Source organism: Mus pahari, chromosome 3, assembly GCF_900095145.1.
Source record: "Mus pahari chromosome 3, PAHARI_EIJ_v1.1, whole genome shotgun sequence".
Classification (NCBI taxonomy): domain Eukaryota; kingdom Metazoa; phylum Chordata; class Mammalia; order Rodentia; family Muridae; genus Mus; species Mus pahari.
Window position 1 is genome coordinate 116,013,216 of NC_034592.1, and position 17,840 is coordinate 116,031,055.

The window sequence follows — 17,840 nt, forward strand, 5'->3', positions numbered from 1 at the left end:
TCTGTTTTTAGGAAATTCTTTCCTAATTTCTCTCTCTCTCTCTCTCTCTCTCTCTCTCTCTCTCTCTCTCTCTCTTTCTCTCTCTCTCTCTCTCTCTCTGTGTGTGTGTGTGGTGTGTGCTTGTGTGCGGTATGGGCATGGATTCACGTAGGCATGGGAAAGTAGGCCCGAGGGCTGTTAGTACCCCCTCTATCACCCTTGCCTATTCCTTTGAGGCAAGCCTTCTCCCTGAACACAGAGTTCACGGTTTCTCAGCTTGGCTGGCATCCAGAAAGCCTCAGTCTCACCCCTGTGTCTTCCCACCTCAGTTCTGGAGTTACAGGCCCATGTGAGACCATGCCTAGTTAGCTACTTGGGTGCTAGGATCTAAACTCAGGTCCTCAGGGTTGTACAGCAAGCAGTCTTAATCACTGAGCCACGTCTCCAGGCCCATTTGAAACTTTTTTTTTTAACAATAGCTATACATTATACTGTATACTTAGAAGAAATAGAATTGATAAAGACAACGTAAAGGAAGGATGGAAAATACTCAGAGGACCTCAGTAGACTCCTCATGAGCTGGTTAGCACTGGCTTATTTTTCCTTCTGTATTAATCTTATTTATGCCTGTTAAGAACAGAGGCAATAGGGGATGTCTAAATGTGAAGCAAGCCCAAACTAGTGACTAGCCCTGGTGATAATGGTAAGTAGGCAAGTAATTCCATACTGGAATTACAGACATGTGCCATGACCCCTGACTTCCAGAGAATGAGTTTTATAGGACATAAATTATTGTTCAATCAAGACTTTACAACTAAAAGAAATTCACATGCACAGTAAACATGAATCCAGGTGAGGTGGCATAGGCCTGTCATCTCAGATATAGGGAAGCCTGAAGCAGAGGATCATTTGAGCATGACACTGAGAGACTAGCCTGGGCAACATAGACAGACTCCTCTCAAAAATAAACAAAAAAAGTCATGCAGCCATTACCACACTACACACACACTACACATACTATACACACACACACACACACACACACACGAATCCTGTTTGAATTCATAGATTATAGACAAAAATCTAAATAGTGATGTCAAAACAGTCAAAACTTACACTTGACCAGCCAGGTCAACCTAGATGTTTGCCAGCCCCTCAGTCCTAGTGTATCTAGGCACCAATACTTCAGGATCTCAGTGGGATAGGCCGCTCAGCAAGGCTTTCTTCAGAGCAGTTAATAAAGATTTTAAAAGTGTAATAAAAAGCTCCCACACCTGAACATCTATACATGCCCCACAAGCCAAATAAAATAATGGTGTGTAAGATACATTAAACTACAATTATCTGCCTTGTAAGTTAACAGTAGGAGATCAATAGGATCCAGAATAAGGGCTCAGTGCTGGCCAAGCCCTGTCCTCAGAGCTGTCCAGAGACTCTCGATTGGTTCTGCCTGGCTTTGAGGTTTCCCTCTCAGAGGCCAGTTTTCCCATGCAAGTGCTGAGGCATTAACTGTAGGTCATTAACAACATCCTGTAGGTTTCTATCTCTGAGAATACTTTAGTCTCTTCTCCACTGATTTAGCAACAACTCTCTTGTCAGTGGGTATGCTGGATAGTTTTATGTCAACTTGACACAAACTAAGGTCATCAGAGAGGAGGGAGCCTCACTGAGAGAACGCCTCTGTTGGACTGTAGGCAAGCCTGTAGGGCATTTTCTTAATTAGTGATTAATGGGAGAGGGCCCAGACAATTATGGGTGGTGCCATGCCTGGGCTGATGGTCCCAGGTTCTCTAAGAAAGTGCAAGTGTACCATGAGGCCCCTTCATGGCCTCGGTGTCACCTCTTGCCTCTATGTCCCTCTATGTGAGTTCCCACACTGACTTCCTTTGATTAACAGTGATATGAAAGAATAACCCAAATAAACCGTTTCCTCCCTAAGTTGCTTTGGATATGGTGTTTCGGCACAATAATAGTAACAACCAGGACACTGGGTATGGGCTACTTGGGTTAATGCTTAGCTTTCATTTTTCTCTCTCCTGGTTGACTAAAGCTAGAACCTCACACCCTGGAGGGCACGGATGGATTCTGCCATCTCTGTTATGCACATTCCTGTTTCTGTCTGTCTCATTAGCTCAGCAAATGCTTTCCCCACACGCCAACCATGACACACACAGGTCAATAAACCTGTATCATCGCTTTCATGTTCTCAAGAAATTTTATTGTTTAATCTGACCACAAGGTTCTCTGACTGCTGGGAATGGAGGTCAGTATCCTGGGGTCCTCTAATGTCCTTATTGCTTACAAAACTTGAAGATAGCATGGACTATCAGAGCTAGAAAAGAAAGTTTCTTTTCTTAGTTCATGTTTTAAACATATTTAAAAGTGCTCACAAGAAAACAAATGAGCTGACTCATTCTTTTTAGCAACAGTATGGTATAAACGTATCATAACTTACTTAAGCAATTCTCTACTGATGGACATTTAGGTGGTTTCCAGTCTTTTTAAAAAACTAATTACGCAGTAATAACCTATAGTAGTAACATATAGTTACATAAGTACCACTGTTCTATAAATAGATTTGCAGGTCAAAGTAGAGTTGTAATTTTGATAGATATTGCCACATCGCTTTTCACAGAGGCTAGGCAAGTTTGCATTTTGACTTACAGTGACTTCTGAGACCTACACTGGATTTTATTATTTGTTCAATATAACAGCAGCAGCAGCAACAACAACAACAAGAAGAATACATTGCTAGCATTCCTTCTAAGCTCTACCCCACAGTTACCTGGCAACAGCCAGCCATGCCTGACTCACTATAAAGGGGCTGTTTTCCCCTCCTCACTCTTTTCCCCTCTTGCTTTCTTACCCTCTCTGTCCCTTCTCTTCTCCCTCCCTCCCTCCATGTGTTCCTGGTCGACCTCTCCTCTGCACATGCACTCTCTCTCTTTCTCTCTTTCTTCTTCTTTCCCTCTCTCTCTGCCTTTCTCTATCTCTACTCCCTCCTCAACTTCCCTCTCCATGCCATAAATAAACTCTATTCCATACTATATCCATTGTAGGGCTGGTACCGCAGGGGGAAGGGATGCCTCAGCAAGGGCCGGCAAAGGCACTCCCTCCTACATCAGCATACGGCTCCTCCACCAAACACATCCTGCTTTCTTTCTTTCTTTCTTTCTTTCTTTCTTTCTTTCTTTCTTTCTTTCTTTCTTTCTTTCTTTCTTTCTTTCTTTTTATAAAATGCAACACACATGCATTGCTATGTCCCTTGATAAAGAATTTACTTACTACAGTTCATTGTTTCATGTGGCAGACCTGTGCATTTTAGTTTGTTGGCTTTAATGCCTAACAGTTTTGGATTTCCTGCATGCAGCTTAGTTCTAAAAATAGTTGCTTGATAAATAAGTGAATAAATAAACTAATACATGGGGGGAACATTTGAATAGATAAAACAGAGCCAGTATTCTGGCTTAGCAATTAAAACAGTGTGAATATATTTTCTATTCATATTTATCTATTTTTTGAACCATTTCAGGTAGGTTATTAGAACAGAAAGCACACAACAACATAGTTTATCTGAGAATTAAATGAGGAAAGACTGGAGTTGAACTAGGGCTAGAGCTTAAAAATGAAATCACAAAGTCCCCAGCAATAGCTATGAGAAATCTCTTTTTGGGCTGTTGGTCAGGGGAGTCTAAGAGACTCCTAAGTAATATAGGTTATAGCTGTCACCCTTGGTTGCCTCCCAGAAGTTGAAGGTAAGTCCCTGTTGATGACACCACAAATTTCAGTCATAGGACTCAGAGGATGATGAGCTAGATCTGATCAGAAAGCCTTCTTCCTGGGGTATTGCTTTTATAGTCTCAGAAGTGCTGTGCAAAATTCCAAGGAAGAAAAGCAATTAAAAGTCTTACCCATCTATATCTACGAACCATTACAATAACTAGCTCGGCAAGATAATCTTACAGTGTAATAGTGGCACTCACATCTAGGCAGTAACCAACAGCTCTCCAGTTAGACTTGAGCCTCACTGAGTAGAGAGAAATCATGCTGGTACTGAAAACCTAGGATAGCCTCCTGTTGTCACTTTCCTAGATCAGTATAATTCCTAACTCCCTTTTAAATACTTACCCTTCTATACACAGACAAGTGTAGCTTTTAGCCCTCATGAAAGAAGGTTATTTTGCCACAAATGGAGACCATTTCAGGAGTCCCCAACTGGTCAAAATGCAGACAACAACTGACTATGGGATGCTGGTCCCAGTTGATACACCTACACCCCAATTCCTATACCTAAGGCTCAGACCATTCTGAAGCAGGGGTGGAAAGATTCCAAGAGCCGGATGACCAGAAAGTCTGCTATGAGATGACAGGGAAGCTACACCCATGAAATCTCAACAATATATATGCCTCAGTAAGACCTGAGCAATGTTAATAACAGCTGACATTCTAGCACGGATGTCATGGGTGTCTCATGGGGCCCCATCCATAGATACGGAGCAAGAAGCCATTAATGACTGCTGACAGAGAATTAGTCTTCTCCAGGGATGAACACCTAAATCAATTATCCAGTACCAAGTGATCTGCCTTACACACACACACACACACACACACACACACACACACACACACACACACTGAAAAGGAGTAAGGTCTTTATTTATTTATTTAATTTTTTTTTGTTGTTGGTTTATTTTTGGAAGAAATTTAGTAGGGAAGCCAGAGAACTGAGACCAGCGGTTGAAAGATAGCTACAAATCAACCAAGAGGGCAGAGGTGTGGCTGCAGGGGAGAAAAGTACAGAGAAAGGTAGAGGCAGGCTCATGGTCAGAGAGAAAGGAAGGAGATAGGGACGCACAATCCCTTCACAGGGCTGATGTGGGGAGGTTGCCTGGCCACACAGAGACCACACTGTTTCATTCGATGTTTTCTATAACCAGCCAGTTAGCTGCTGCTGCTCAACTCCACCAAATGGCTTTCCTGTAAGCAGGAAAGCGCTAGAAGTCCAAAAGGCTCAGCTCTCATTACCTTTCCTAATAGGCGTTGGGTAGAGATTTGCCTGTGTTCTTTACTTAGACAGACGACCCCTTTCTGCTAAGACATTTTATACTGTGGTGGGGCATCTTGTGTGGGTCACTTTGTGGTCCTGGCTTGCTCTTAGGAAAGTGTCCTCAAGCACATGACAAAAGGAAAACAAAATGAAACAGAACAATTTCTTACTTTAGGATTCAAGTCAAAGAAGGTGTAGTATTTAAATCTCAACAGCAGCTGCTCATCCTCTTGAATGCTTTGTTCCATAAGGGATCTTGAGGAATCCAGCCAGCTAGGAAACAACAGGTTAGGATTTAAAAACCAGCTCACTTTGCATACATGCCCACCACATTGAGTTACATACTGTATATTATATAAATCCATGCACATGGGCAGGGGAAACAATGTCAACAAAACTAATGAGCACATAATAGCTCATATTTGCACCTTACCTTACTGCTCTTAAGTTAAAAAATATCCTTAATGAAGGAGCTATGGGGGTTGATATCTAGCGTTTCTCTCCTTTTCTTTTTTTCTTTCCCTCCATTCTTCCTTTCCTCCCTTCATTTCCCTCCGTTCCCCTGCCTTTTCCTTCCTTCCTTTTCTTCCTCCCTTCCTTGCTTCCTTGCTTCCTTCCTTCCTTCTTCTTTCTTTTATTTTCTTCTTCCTCTCTTTCTTCTTCTTTCTTTCTTTTTTCTTTTCTTTCTTTCTTTCTTTCTTTCTTTCTTTCTTTCTTTCTTTCTTTCTTTCTTTCTTTCTTTCTTTCTCTCTTCCTCTCTTCCTCTCTTTCTTTCTTTCTTTCTTTGACAGAATCTCATGTGTACTCCAAGCTGGCTTTGAACATGTGATCTTCTTCCTTCCTGAGTGCTAGAATTATAGACACATACCATCATGTCTGTCACTCCCTCAGTGTAGTAGATGAAGTGACCAAGTTTCTGTGAATTTTATGATCTATGCAAGGGTATAGATCCATGGTGGAGCCAGCATGTAAGTCCCTGTTTCTAACTGCGTGCCCTGCTGCTCCACCGTGGTCAGCCCAAAGCTAGGTCTAGCTTTAGCAGTGTGCAGTCTTTTGACAAGCAACACAGCATTGTTGTCTACAAAGTTCACAATCGAGAACTACACCAATGCACAGCAAAATAAACGTTTAAAACTCATAATTTAAGGAACTTTGTAATTTTGTGTTGTGTTGTATTTGTGGCTTTCTTATGCATGTGTGACCATAGGTCACGGGTTGGACATGCCTAGCAGATCCTTTTGCAGAGACAGGAAAAATCACACGTGCTATGCAGTGCATTAACCTCTAGACAGGTGAGGCTGCTGAACATTTAAATGTAAATAAATGTCACATCTTAATTCTTTTTTAGTTTATTTATTCTATCTATGAGTGCTCTATCTGCATGCCAGAGAGGGCATTAGATCTCATTACAGATGGTCATGAGCCAACATGTGGTTGCTGAGAATTGAACTCTGGACTTCTGAAAGAGCAGCCAGTGTTCTCAACCACTGAGACATCTCTCCAGCCCCGCAACTTCATTCTAACTAGGGAGAAGCAGTGTTCTGTAAAATATAGGTTCATAGAGGGCACCAAGCTTATAAGTTACTCTCTACCCGCTCCCACCCCCCTAAACTCTTTTCACACTGTAACAGCAAGAGTCATAGTTATGGATAGGAAGACATCAAGTTATTGGAACACAACAGTTTTGTGACCCTTTAAAGGTATTGAGACAACCCCAGTCTCTGTTCATCTTTTTTTTTTCTGTTAAAGTTAGCCTTTTGAATTTTGCTAAAAAGTACAATATTCATGCCTATAACTCCCCAAATTAGACAGTCCCCGTATCTTTGACATCTCTTAGTGTATGAATACCAGTTCAGACAGGAGGAAGATGGAGCCCCATCCTTACCCTGCATTCATCTTGGCTTTGTCAACCAAAGATCGAGGCTGGAACATGTCGGCGAGGACATCTGGTGATGGAGGAGGTTGGCTGAAGGCCAGAACACTGCAGTTTTGCTCTGTCAAAGGGCTGTCACCAAACCAAGTCATAGTGGATAAGGCTGGTGTCCCATTGATGGGGTCGTATGTGGGTGTCATGGTCTTACTGTACAAGCCGGGGCTTACTATGAGGCAAGAAGAGAGAGACAGGCTGATAGGTGATTTATCTTAGGAATCTTTAGAAGAAGTTATCCTGAAACAATTTTGGTTTAAATGTGCCAGGAGTCAGGATGGTAGGAACGTCAGTTACACACAGGTAAAGATTTTGTCTGGACCTTCCAGTCCTCGGGTCTCAGACATGTAGAAGTTTCCAAAACTCAACACAGATAAATGTTGGCAAGTAAGCCTTTTCTAACCATTCAGAGTCCTCTTGTCTTCTGGTGCCATTAGGGAACTGAGACCATAGATACAAAATGTCTCAGACAGCAAAGGGCTGTGCTTGCTACTTTTAAGGACACAGTAACTGCTTGCCTGACTCTCACTCTTTTATTCTTTGCACTGAAATACACTATACAGGAAAACCCTCGATATTACAAAAAAGCTAGTGAAGTTGTTTTGATAGGGAAGAAAGGATATATAGTCTCAGAATCTTTACCTGCCTTCTCTACACAAGCCAATGAAACCTGCTTCCGAAAGAGTCACACAAAGACAAACCAGAAAAGGAGAAATATATTTAAATGATCTAAATTGCATTCTTTCTAAAATTTACTTTTTTACCCACAATTCATGGTTTTTTGTGCTTGCATTTTACAGCGTATGATACACAAACAAAACCATGAGTTACTAAGCATACCTTTGAAAGAGTCAAAGAGTCTAAGTTTAAAACCTCTTTAAACTTAATGAGGTAGTCCCTCCTCAACTTGTCAGTTGATCTTTCTTTTCTTGGAGAGAACATGGAGAGAGGGAGGGGTAAGAGAAAGCAAGAGGGGGAGACATAGAGATCCCCTGTGTTGCTTCTAGGGTCTTGGTACAGCTTCTTTAGATTCTTTCATCCAGGAGACACACACACACACACACACACACACACACACACACAATCAGAAGCTGAAACAGCAGCCCCTTACCTGGAGAACCTGAACTTGATGAAGAACTTTCCAGGTTCAGGATGTCTTCAATCAATGGCTCTTTACTATTTTTTTCTTTCTTCTTTTTCTTTTTACAATAGTCACTAGAAGGCTTTAACAGTGAAAGTTCTTCTGGTCTTCTGATATCTAAAATAAAACAAAGTGACAACTGACAGAAACAAAAAACAAGAGAACTGAAAAGAAAAAAAAAATCTTTCTGAGGCTCACAACTGTATTTGATAGGTCTCTGTGGGACTGGGGAAGATTTTGACGGCAAATGGAACCCACTGCATCTGGTTTGAAAGAGCAGAAAAGGAGTAAAGACTCTCCCCCCCACCCCCAAGTTAGATCAGGATAGCAAACAGTGGTAGGAGGTTCAGACTAGTGCAACTTCTGGTCTAGTTTGTGTTTTAACTTGTGATGAAGTTATTTCAAGTGGATGCAGAGCAAAGGGGATGGTATCATGCCTTCACCACAGGCTTGCCAGCCAGCTGCAAGTACTGTCAGTGCTGGACGACTCTTAATGTTATCTACAAACTACTGATTTTTCCCTCTTTTTCCTTCCTTACCCCGACTCTGGTTTGTAGATAACCACAAAGAGTCACAACATCCTTTTTGATTTGTGGACCATTGACTCTGCAGTCTTTCTTTCCCTACACAATGGTCATCATTTCCTGCCATCCCTTGGAGGTGCCCTCGTGTTCTGTTTTGCCTTCTGAGTCTCCATCATTTTCATGTGTGCCAACCCAACTCCCTGTAGTTTGAGAGCATCTGGGTGTCTGTCAAGAGCGTGTGCTGCCTGCTAGCCATGTCCTCTACTGCACACCTCCGACAGTCCGTGTGAGAGGATTCATGCTCCGCACAAAGAGACTTCAGGGGTAGGCATCTTCTTTGGTATCTTCACCCTCCTGGGACAGCCTTGAGGCTATCTGTCCTGCCTCTCAGAGGTCCTGGTTTCCCACACTGTGACACTCTTACTGGAAGCTGAATGTCTACGATCTCTCTTCTCTGTTTCCACACAGTAGATCCTGGCATCAGGACCTAAGTTCTAGATTCCTTATCTCAGAGTTGGCTTTTGAAGCTATGATAACCCTTCCTTGACTCATCCAGCAGTGCAGTTGTAGTCAGAGCTGCTGATAACCCATGGAGCGGCCTTATTTTAAGCTCTAGCCCAAGGAAGTGGCTGCTTTAAGGGTTCTGGAACCTGCTCTCCTAGATTCTCTCACAAACTGCGTGGTGCTCTGAGGTCTGAGCGATACAGCTGTCTCTCTCCATCAGCCAGGATGTCTGACTATCAGGCTACAAACATACCTGGGACCATTTTATACACCTCTGATAACTTAAATATTCTAGCATTAAGCATAACATAACAAGGGAAACCTTCAGTGAAGATCTGTGCCTCTTCAGTTTCTCAGGGGAAACCGCTGTACTGCTAAATCGATCTGAGCTAGTGGTGATGAATGTAAGAGCCGTGATTAGAGATGCTGAGCAGGGCTCTTTCTTAACGTGTCTTCAAAGCCACAGAGAGGAGAGCAGCTGACTGCTTGCCCTCAACTGTGATGTGTCACCTTCGGGGTGTGGAAAAGGCCTCTTCATTTGGTCTGTTATTTGATGTTGGAACCCTCACTAGAATACTACCAACCACAAAACCAAAAACGTGTCCTTTTTGCTTCATATTTGCCTACCACATGTCAGGGACACTCTAGGAACTTGTGTTCCCCAATGGAATATTCCATGTATTGAATGGTTCACTAAACAGCCACCAGGCAGCCAGTGTGTGCCGGACATTGATATGCGGAGTTAGTTAGTGTTTCTTCCTAATCCTGTTTCAGGCCATCAGAACCCTTAATGTCTAACATGGACATTCCTAAATCTGTGAACACCTTCCTTCATTTCCTCTACCTCCTGTCCCATTTTTAACGCTCTCTAGTCTTCCTTCCCTGTTTGTTGACTATCCGTCTTTGCCTGTTTCAAAGGGCAAGATGGTACTGATCTTCGTCACCATACTGCCCGCTGTACAGTAGGGCTCAAAGAGCACTTGTTGAATGAATGATTGAATGAAAGAATGAAGCAGCTTATAGTTTAGTGGGGGAAAGAGAATACTCAGTGAGAAATAACATTTCGTGTTCGCGTGCTGGGTGATATCTAATATTCTTGGTACCAAAGAAGACACCCACACATTTAAAAAAGTAGGAAATAAGAACCACTCATAGTACAAGGGTCCCTGTTTCTATAGTGTTTCATAAAGGAAAAAATAGTTGGAGTAGTGTTGTCTCTGTGATGTTATACCATGAGGCACCAATTCATCAGGTAAGCCTGGTGGCATATGCTAGTAATCTTAGTATTTTTTTAGACTGAGGCAGGAAGACTACAAAATTGAGGCAAGCCTTGGCTACATAAGATCATATTTAAAAACCAAACAAAAATAAGATTAACCTTCTATTTATAAATGCATTTTTGAGTATATATGTGTAGTACATATGCAGATGTTTGCGTTTTCAGGCACATGTACACTTGAGTGCACATATGTGTGAGGCTAGAAGATCTCCTTGGTGCCATTCCCTCAGGAGCCATTAACCTTGTTTTATTGATATGGGGTCTTCCACTGGCCTGGACCTTGCCAAGTAGGGCAGGCTAGCTGTCCAGGGAGTCCCAGGGATCCACCTGTCTCTGCCTCCTCACTGCTGGGCTCACAAGTGTGTACCACTGTGCCCATCTTTTTAAAAACATGCTTTCTGGGAATTGATAAAGCAAACACTCTACTTACTAAGCTCTCTTTCCAAAGAGCGCTTTTCTGTTTAAGCTTCTTAAATGACTTTTGCCTTTATTTACAGGAGCCAAGTACTAATGAAGGAATTACAGTGCGTAGTGCTAACACCCCAAAGACAGAGACCACAGTGTATCATAATAAAAGATTTTTACAAAATTCCTTTTGTTTGTCTTAAATATCTGAGTGGCATTTGGAGAAAGGAGTTTGGAGTGGCATGGTTAACATGCCCACTTCTACTCACAAATGTATCTGAACAACTAATTGTAAGCTTGTGGAAATGATTTATGCAAATAGCGTTCCTTTCCTTTCATGCCACTTGAAGGGCTGCCACCGTGCTCGGCCCTGGCCATGGGAGTTTACTTCCTTGTAAAGGAGGGTTCTCTAGCAAAGGCTTGAGGCGGGCAGAAAGCACAAGTAATTTTCCTGTCTTCCTTTGCCAAGAGTCTAAAGGGCACAGTGGGCCCTGCAGGGAACTCACTCAGCACTTTGCAGATATCAGCGACAGCCTTAAACACCACAGCAGAAAAGCTGACGCGCAGCCGCACCGTCTTGGTGTTGGGTAGGCGAAGGCGAAGCATCTTATGCTGAGGGGTGAAGAGAAGGTTGGCATCAGCCTGGACCCCACACTTGTCCAGGGTCCAGTGCGTCTTTAGAAGCCAGCAGCGCTTCTGTTCCCACCACAAAGCAAAGTCTGACCAGTCTTGGGCTATGTCTGCAAAAGTGGAGGACACAGTTTGTGAGAGGAAGCTGAACACGTGGGCTGCAGACACCCCAGTCTATCCATGGCGGGTGAAGCACTAACCTTCAGCTTACAATCTTTTGCTATGGTTCAAGGCTCTATAGTTCTTAGCTTCCTTCTAAAGTCTCCCAGGAGGAGCGGGGAACAAATGGTGTCTGAACTCTACACTTATTTACCTTTAAGTATCATGAAAAATAAAATAAGACAAAACTTTTGTTCTAATGAATGCTAAACATATGCCCAAGTCCTCTATGCCTCAATCTTGATTGCTTAATCAATGGTAATCTTTTATAGAAATTAATTCTTGTACTACTGGATCACAAGGAAGCAGTGATGGTCCCCACAGGTCACACAGAATATGGAAAGCTGACAGCTCAGTCTTTTCAGCCGTGTCCATCCATCCCTTCTATCAGTTTTATATTTGCAGTGTACAGAGCACACATTGCTGACATCGGAGCTGCACCTTCTCCCCCTCAGTGTGGGCATACACACTCAGACGTTCCTTCAGCATTAGTATCAAAGGCGAGATTTCCTTTCGTCAGAGCGAAGTCAGTTCAATCTTTCATTTTGCTAAACTAGGAGACATCAACCCTTTGTTGTTGTTGTTGGTGGTGGTGGTGATAAGGGAGTTTTGAGACAGAGTTTCTCTGTGTAGCCCTGGGTGTCTTGGAACTCACTTTGTAGAACAGATTGGCTTTGAGAGACATCAACATCTTAATTTTTGTTATTTTTCTCTCAGGGAACTCTGCCTCTTCTTGAATTAGAAAACCCATCTCTTAATGCTCTTAGTAGAAGCATCAGATTGTTTTGGAAGGCAATGGATCAGTAATTGTTCTCTGTGGCATAGAATATATCTGCTGTGGTTGTGGTTGAGATATGGCTGAGTGTCCCCCAGGGCTTTAAGAGTTGAGGGTTGATCCACACTGTTGGGGAGGAAGAAAGTGGAGATTTCATCTGACCTCAGTATTGGGAGGTGGAGCCTTTGGAAAGTAAGTAGGATTAGGTATGACCACTAAAATGCAGCCCTTCCTGGTTGAATCTGTTGCCTTTACAGCAAAGCAGGAGAATCCAGGTAGAGACATGCATGCGAACACACGCACTCATGCATGTATCCATGCACACACACTCCTTGCTATAGGATAACTCATGCTGTCTTGAGAGCCTTTCGGTCTTCTACCATCAGATGTCGTCCCTAGCCCTTTGGCCAGAACCATTGTGGCAAAATAACCAACCCTCTTTTCTTTACAGTCACCCAGCCTCAGGTATTTTTGTTATAGCAACAGAAATGAACTAATCCAATGCTCGAAAAAAATGTTTATCAAGAGATATTTTATTCTACTATCAATATGAAGTGAAAAAGGAAATAACTCAAATGTTCATCAAGGGATAAGTGGATAAATTGTTCACACAATCAAATATTATTTAGCAACACAATTAAATGAACCCAAACCATATGCAACAATATGGATTTCTTTTAAACATAAAATTAAATCAAAGGAAGCAACTATGTAAGCGTATATCCTTTATGAGTCCATTTATATGAAAGTCGAAAACAGCAAAATGAGAGGCCAGGATGGTGGTTGCCCTTGGTGAAGCAGCGATGGGGAGTGGGCAGCAAGTGTGGGCTTGAGACAGGTAGCAGGTGATGTTCCTTCTCTATTTGGGTGATGGTCACGTGTGTATGGACACTCACTAACCTGCACCTTACAAGTGCACTTTTCCATATGAACGCTGCCTTCCATTCAAGATGCACTTAGAAAAGAGCTTTGTCTCAGGGTAAATGAGAGCCCAGCATCCAAAGCCTCAAAGAAATAGAAAACAAAACATTCAACTCTAAGGCTGGAAGAAGACTTCTCTTTGTTGGTGGACAAGTGTCAAACGACACACTGACAACAAGCTGAGCTTAGCATGAACTTATCAAAGAATGGACTCTGTAGTTAATGCTTTGTCACCCTATGATCTCTGCGCTGTCTGGTGGGAGTATGGTGTTACATATCACACACACACACACACACACACACACACACACGCTCATTATAATATAGTTTACCATTGTATTTTGAGCTTTTACAAAGGTAGCTGGATTCATTTAAAAGCTCTTGCATGGTTCCCTCTTTCTCTTCCTGGGAGAGACTAGAGGTGGGGAAGAGGAACAGGCTGTCAGGAAATCTAGGGCCAGCCATGGAATGTAATGGAAGGGGGAGGTAACACAGAGGGGTTCAAACACAGAAGAGCATGGAGAAGGAATGACGTACTCATCTGTTCCACAAGCTTGAGCATCACTCCCCCGATATGTAGGTCCCCAGACACCCTCAGTGTGACCTTTGTCGGCTGCTCTCCACGTGCATGGTCAACTCGGACCACGAGCTCCCAGGATGCAGATGTAAAGTCACCAGATGACAACATTGTGGCCCAGGCAGGTGTCTTCAGGGACAAAAGACAAACATAGATCAGAATGGCAGGGGACAGTGGAAGGTGCCAGCATGTCCTCGGAGAAAAGCCATTGTTTTCCCTTTTAATATTTTTATTTTAGATTTTTGTTCAAAGAACTCTGTAAGGTTACTGGTACCTAGATATTAAATTAGGATCCTAATTGTATATATAAAAGGACGTATAAAAGTAATCGCAACTATCTAAAGTTCTGTTATTTTCTTTTCTCTACTGGGGTATGTATTTCTTGCCCATATCAATTTTGGTTTTTCCTTTCTACTATTTTTTCTTGATTTCTCTGATCTATTTTGACAAAACACAATAACATGGCAACCTTCCATGATATCTTAAAGTAACTTCTCTATTTACTGAAATATAGTTTGTGTGTGATAAAATGGACAGATTTTAATGTAGCAGTTCAACATATTTTGTAATATGCAAATATACTTCAGTACACTCTATTATAAGGAGCTTTCCACTAAAACCATTTCCCACTGAAATCCTCTCTTTAGTGTCTCTCATAGATCAGTGTTACTATATTCCTCCTACTAATATTGGCACCTTCTGTCTGAGAACCCTAAAGTAAAAACTCAGCAAACTAACTGTATATCAATCATTATCTTATCTTAATGTGTATGATGGCATCGGCATATGACAATAATTACTGTGTATGTATGTTTGATTTACTTAAGTTACTCTTTTATTTCTGTAGTGTTAGGGTGTCTAACACAGGGCCTTGTGCATGATCTTAACACTGAGTTATATAGCTCCCATCCAAAGGAAGTCACTCTTTTAAAGCACACGATAAGGTTTCTTTTGGAGACAAGGTCACTCTGTTGCCTCCACTTTGCAATCCTCTTGCCTCGGCCTCCCAAGGGCTGGCATGGCAGGTGTGTGCCATCACTCTTGGCTCCACAAAGGTTTTGTATACATCTTTGGCAAAAGATAAAACAAAAAAACAAAAATAAACAAACAATAACCAAACATGAGTGACTGGCCAAAATTTAGTCTTTAAGATAGGGTAGGAAGTTCAAACCCACAGTTTTCTCCTAACTGGGGTGCTAAAGGCAAAGTAAAGGAACAAAAACAAATATAACCCAGACTGTTAGGGTCTGGTGGTTTTAGGGAAATCAGAATCCAAAGCAGACAGAACTTCAACAAAACTTGAGATGTGAGTTCAAATGATGTTGCTAATTTGGGCTTTTAAAAGGATTTTAAATAGAGGCACTTAAATGACAGTAGGGACTCCTTTTCATGTCCCTATGCAAGGGAGTTTATGAGAAGAAGCCCATGCTTTCATAAGGTCTATCTCGAGGGACCGACTGTACTAACATTCCCAAGACAGCACTCCTAACCATGACAGCCAGTCTCACACTCTGAGACCCAGCCAGCTTCTGTGGCTCTCACTCTGCAGTCACAACAGGCAAATGAAAAAGTAGATGCAGGACTAAGTCCCTGCATCAATCTAGCAGACCCATCTGAAGCTTGGGGCAGACCCATCTGAAGCTGGGGTGGTAATGGTGTATGAGGGGCACTGCCTTCATAACAATGGATAATTAAACCACCAATGTCATGCCACCACGTGTTCCTCTCAGATCTGTAAGCCCTAAGTGAATTTCAAAAAAAACACATGAGATACATTGAATACCACAAATCCAAAGATCGACTACTGCACATCTGAACGTGGTTAGGACAGATTTAAAGTGTTTGAATCAAATTCAAGAACTCAGTAGTGCTTTATAACCAGAGGCATCCCAAGGTGCAGTGCAAGGATGCAATGGGGGGCCTCTCATCACAGAGGTCCTCTGGAGGGCCACCTGCAGCATTTCTGCATGGTGCATTAGCTCCTTCACTCTCACCAACACTCATTTTAAAAGGAGGAAACTGGGGTTGAGGGAAGGTAGGATGTCACGGTAAATCATATTAAGTTCGGTGGGGGTACCCCAACAAGAACCATCGCCTTTATTCTAAACTTACATCACTCTGAGAAACGTCCTGGGTGATTTTGCAACAACAGGAGAGAAAACTCTTAACACACGAATGAATTCTAGCTTTTAAAAGCGCCTATTGTTTCTACAAACAGAGCAGCAGTGAAGTGACAATAAAAAAAGCCCCTTCAGGGTCAACTTGACACGGAAGAGCCTTGCAATCTCCAAAATGCTATTTTTTTTTTTTTTTTGAGTCTGAGTTTCAAATAACGCTTTGCACATAACTAACTAACTTTTTTTTTTTTTTTAAAGATGATTTAGTTTTGCTCATTATCTGGGTCTTCAGGGTCAATTTTAAAACAAAGGACACAGGATCCTTAGTTTTCCTGATTGGAGTGATTAACGCATTTGTATGGAAAATGGACAGATCCCTTACAACGAAAATTCCTCTTAAAATGAAGACGATCTGGTTTTCCCACATTCCTTTCCTATCTCTCTGCGCCTTCAGTTTGGCCTGAGGTTCTCATCCTCAACAACAAGTTGTTACTTGTGGAGCAAACTTCAGCTGGGTGGAAGCTCACCCATGGAGACCAAAATAGGAGGCAACAGGGCACCTTGGATTTAACTTCCCTGGTGAAGGTCGCTCCGCCCCGGTTCAAAGAGAATGCGGGGAAGAAAAAAGAGGAAAGAAAGTCCGGAATATAACCCGGACGCTCGGTTTGGGAGGGTGTCGCAGGGTCCTAGGTGCCCAGCCACCTGTCCTTTGCCCATTAATGGAAGCAGCCCGCGCCGAACAGAAGAGTTCCTGTACACGGCCAGATTCCTGGGCCCGAGGTGATCAAATCCAGACAAAATTATTTCAATTCAACAACCGTTAAACTGCACAGAGCTGCAGAAAAGAAGGGGGGCAGGGGTCCCAAGTCTCCGCGGTGAGAATTCCAGCCTGGCTAATCCCAATCCTCAGCGGGAGAACTCACCTGCTATGGAGCCCGCGGCGCCCAGTCTGCAGCCCGCACGTGGACAGCTGCGTCCCCAGAGACCGCCTTGGGCCAGCAGGGGTCTCGCGGGACCGCACCAGGGTACAGCGGGTCGAGTGACGTTGCGGGGACCTCACGACAGCCAGTCCGAGCTGCTGGAGTCCGCCGCCCAGCGCCCAAGCACGGTCCGCGTCCCGGGGCCGCAGCGTGGCGGCGCAGGCTAGCGCTGCGGGCAGGTGGGGGCACGTCCAGCCCAGCCTGCTAGGTCTTGCTCTCGCTCCGAGTAAGAGAAGGCTGCAGATACAATGAGGGTTGAAGGGAGCCGCAGGGCTGCTCCAGGCAGGAGCCAAGCAGCCTGGAACACACTCCACCCCTCCCGCCTCCACTTTTATATGGCTTTGCCTGGACGCCGCCAATGTTCTGAGCACCCTGAATGAAGCCCTCCGGTACTCGTTTTCTTTGCCCTTTAGGAAAATTTGTCACTGATGCCCGGGGCAAGGGAGAATCCCTTCCTGTCTGCAACTGTCTATCTATGAAGAGTTCTGGAGCAAGCCTCACCAGACAGGTGGCATGCACAAAGGCGATTCACCCCTGAGTAAGAGGTGATGTCAGTCCTCCAAAATAAAAGGTGAGGCCTGGCAGGAGGAAGCCCCCCTCTGATCAGACCGAGCTCCAAGCCAAAGGCTGGACCACTCCTAGAGTGGCTCACCGCAGGCAGTCATCTGTTATTTTCCTGTTAGATGTATTCTCCAGACAGCTGCACGCCCAGGAAGTGTGGGAGACTTTTGGTAATTGCCAAAGCCTGAGGAACTCCCCCCTCGCCCTGTACATTAGGTTGAATGCTTACTGTGCCATGCCTGGGGGCGGAGCCCTGGGGATACAGTGGTTAAAAAAAAAAAATAGTTCTTCAACTGGAAATGAGTAGAAGGCTG

General features: G+C 43.4%; 1 protein-coding gene across 1 annotated transcript in view; it reads right to left on the reverse strand.

The window, feature by feature from the left end:
• The window catches only part of Fermt1 (fermitin family member 1), a 44,740-nt gene extending 27,136 nt beyond the window's left edge, over nucleotides 1-17,604 (reverse strand). Inside the window, exons 1-7 of the mRNA XM_029536320.1 lie at nucleotides 17,467-17,604; nucleotides 16,909-17,202; nucleotides 13,829-13,997; nucleotides 11,313-11,546; nucleotides 8,065-8,211; nucleotides 6,912-7,125; nucleotides 5,197-5,299 (exon numbers count right to left, since the gene is read on the reverse strand). Of these exons, the coding sequence (XP_029392180.1) occupies nucleotides 5,197-5,299; nucleotides 6,912-7,125; nucleotides 8,065-8,211; nucleotides 11,313-11,546; nucleotides 13,829-13,979 (849 nt within the window). The 5' untranslated portion in view covers nucleotides 13,980-13,997; nucleotides 16,909-17,202; nucleotides 17,467-17,604. The remainder of the gene's footprint in view (nucleotides 1-5,196; nucleotides 5,300-6,911; nucleotides 7,126-8,064; nucleotides 8,212-11,312; nucleotides 11,547-13,828; nucleotides 13,998-16,908; nucleotides 17,203-17,466) is intronic.
• Nucleotides 17,605-17,840: the final 236 nt, after the last annotated feature.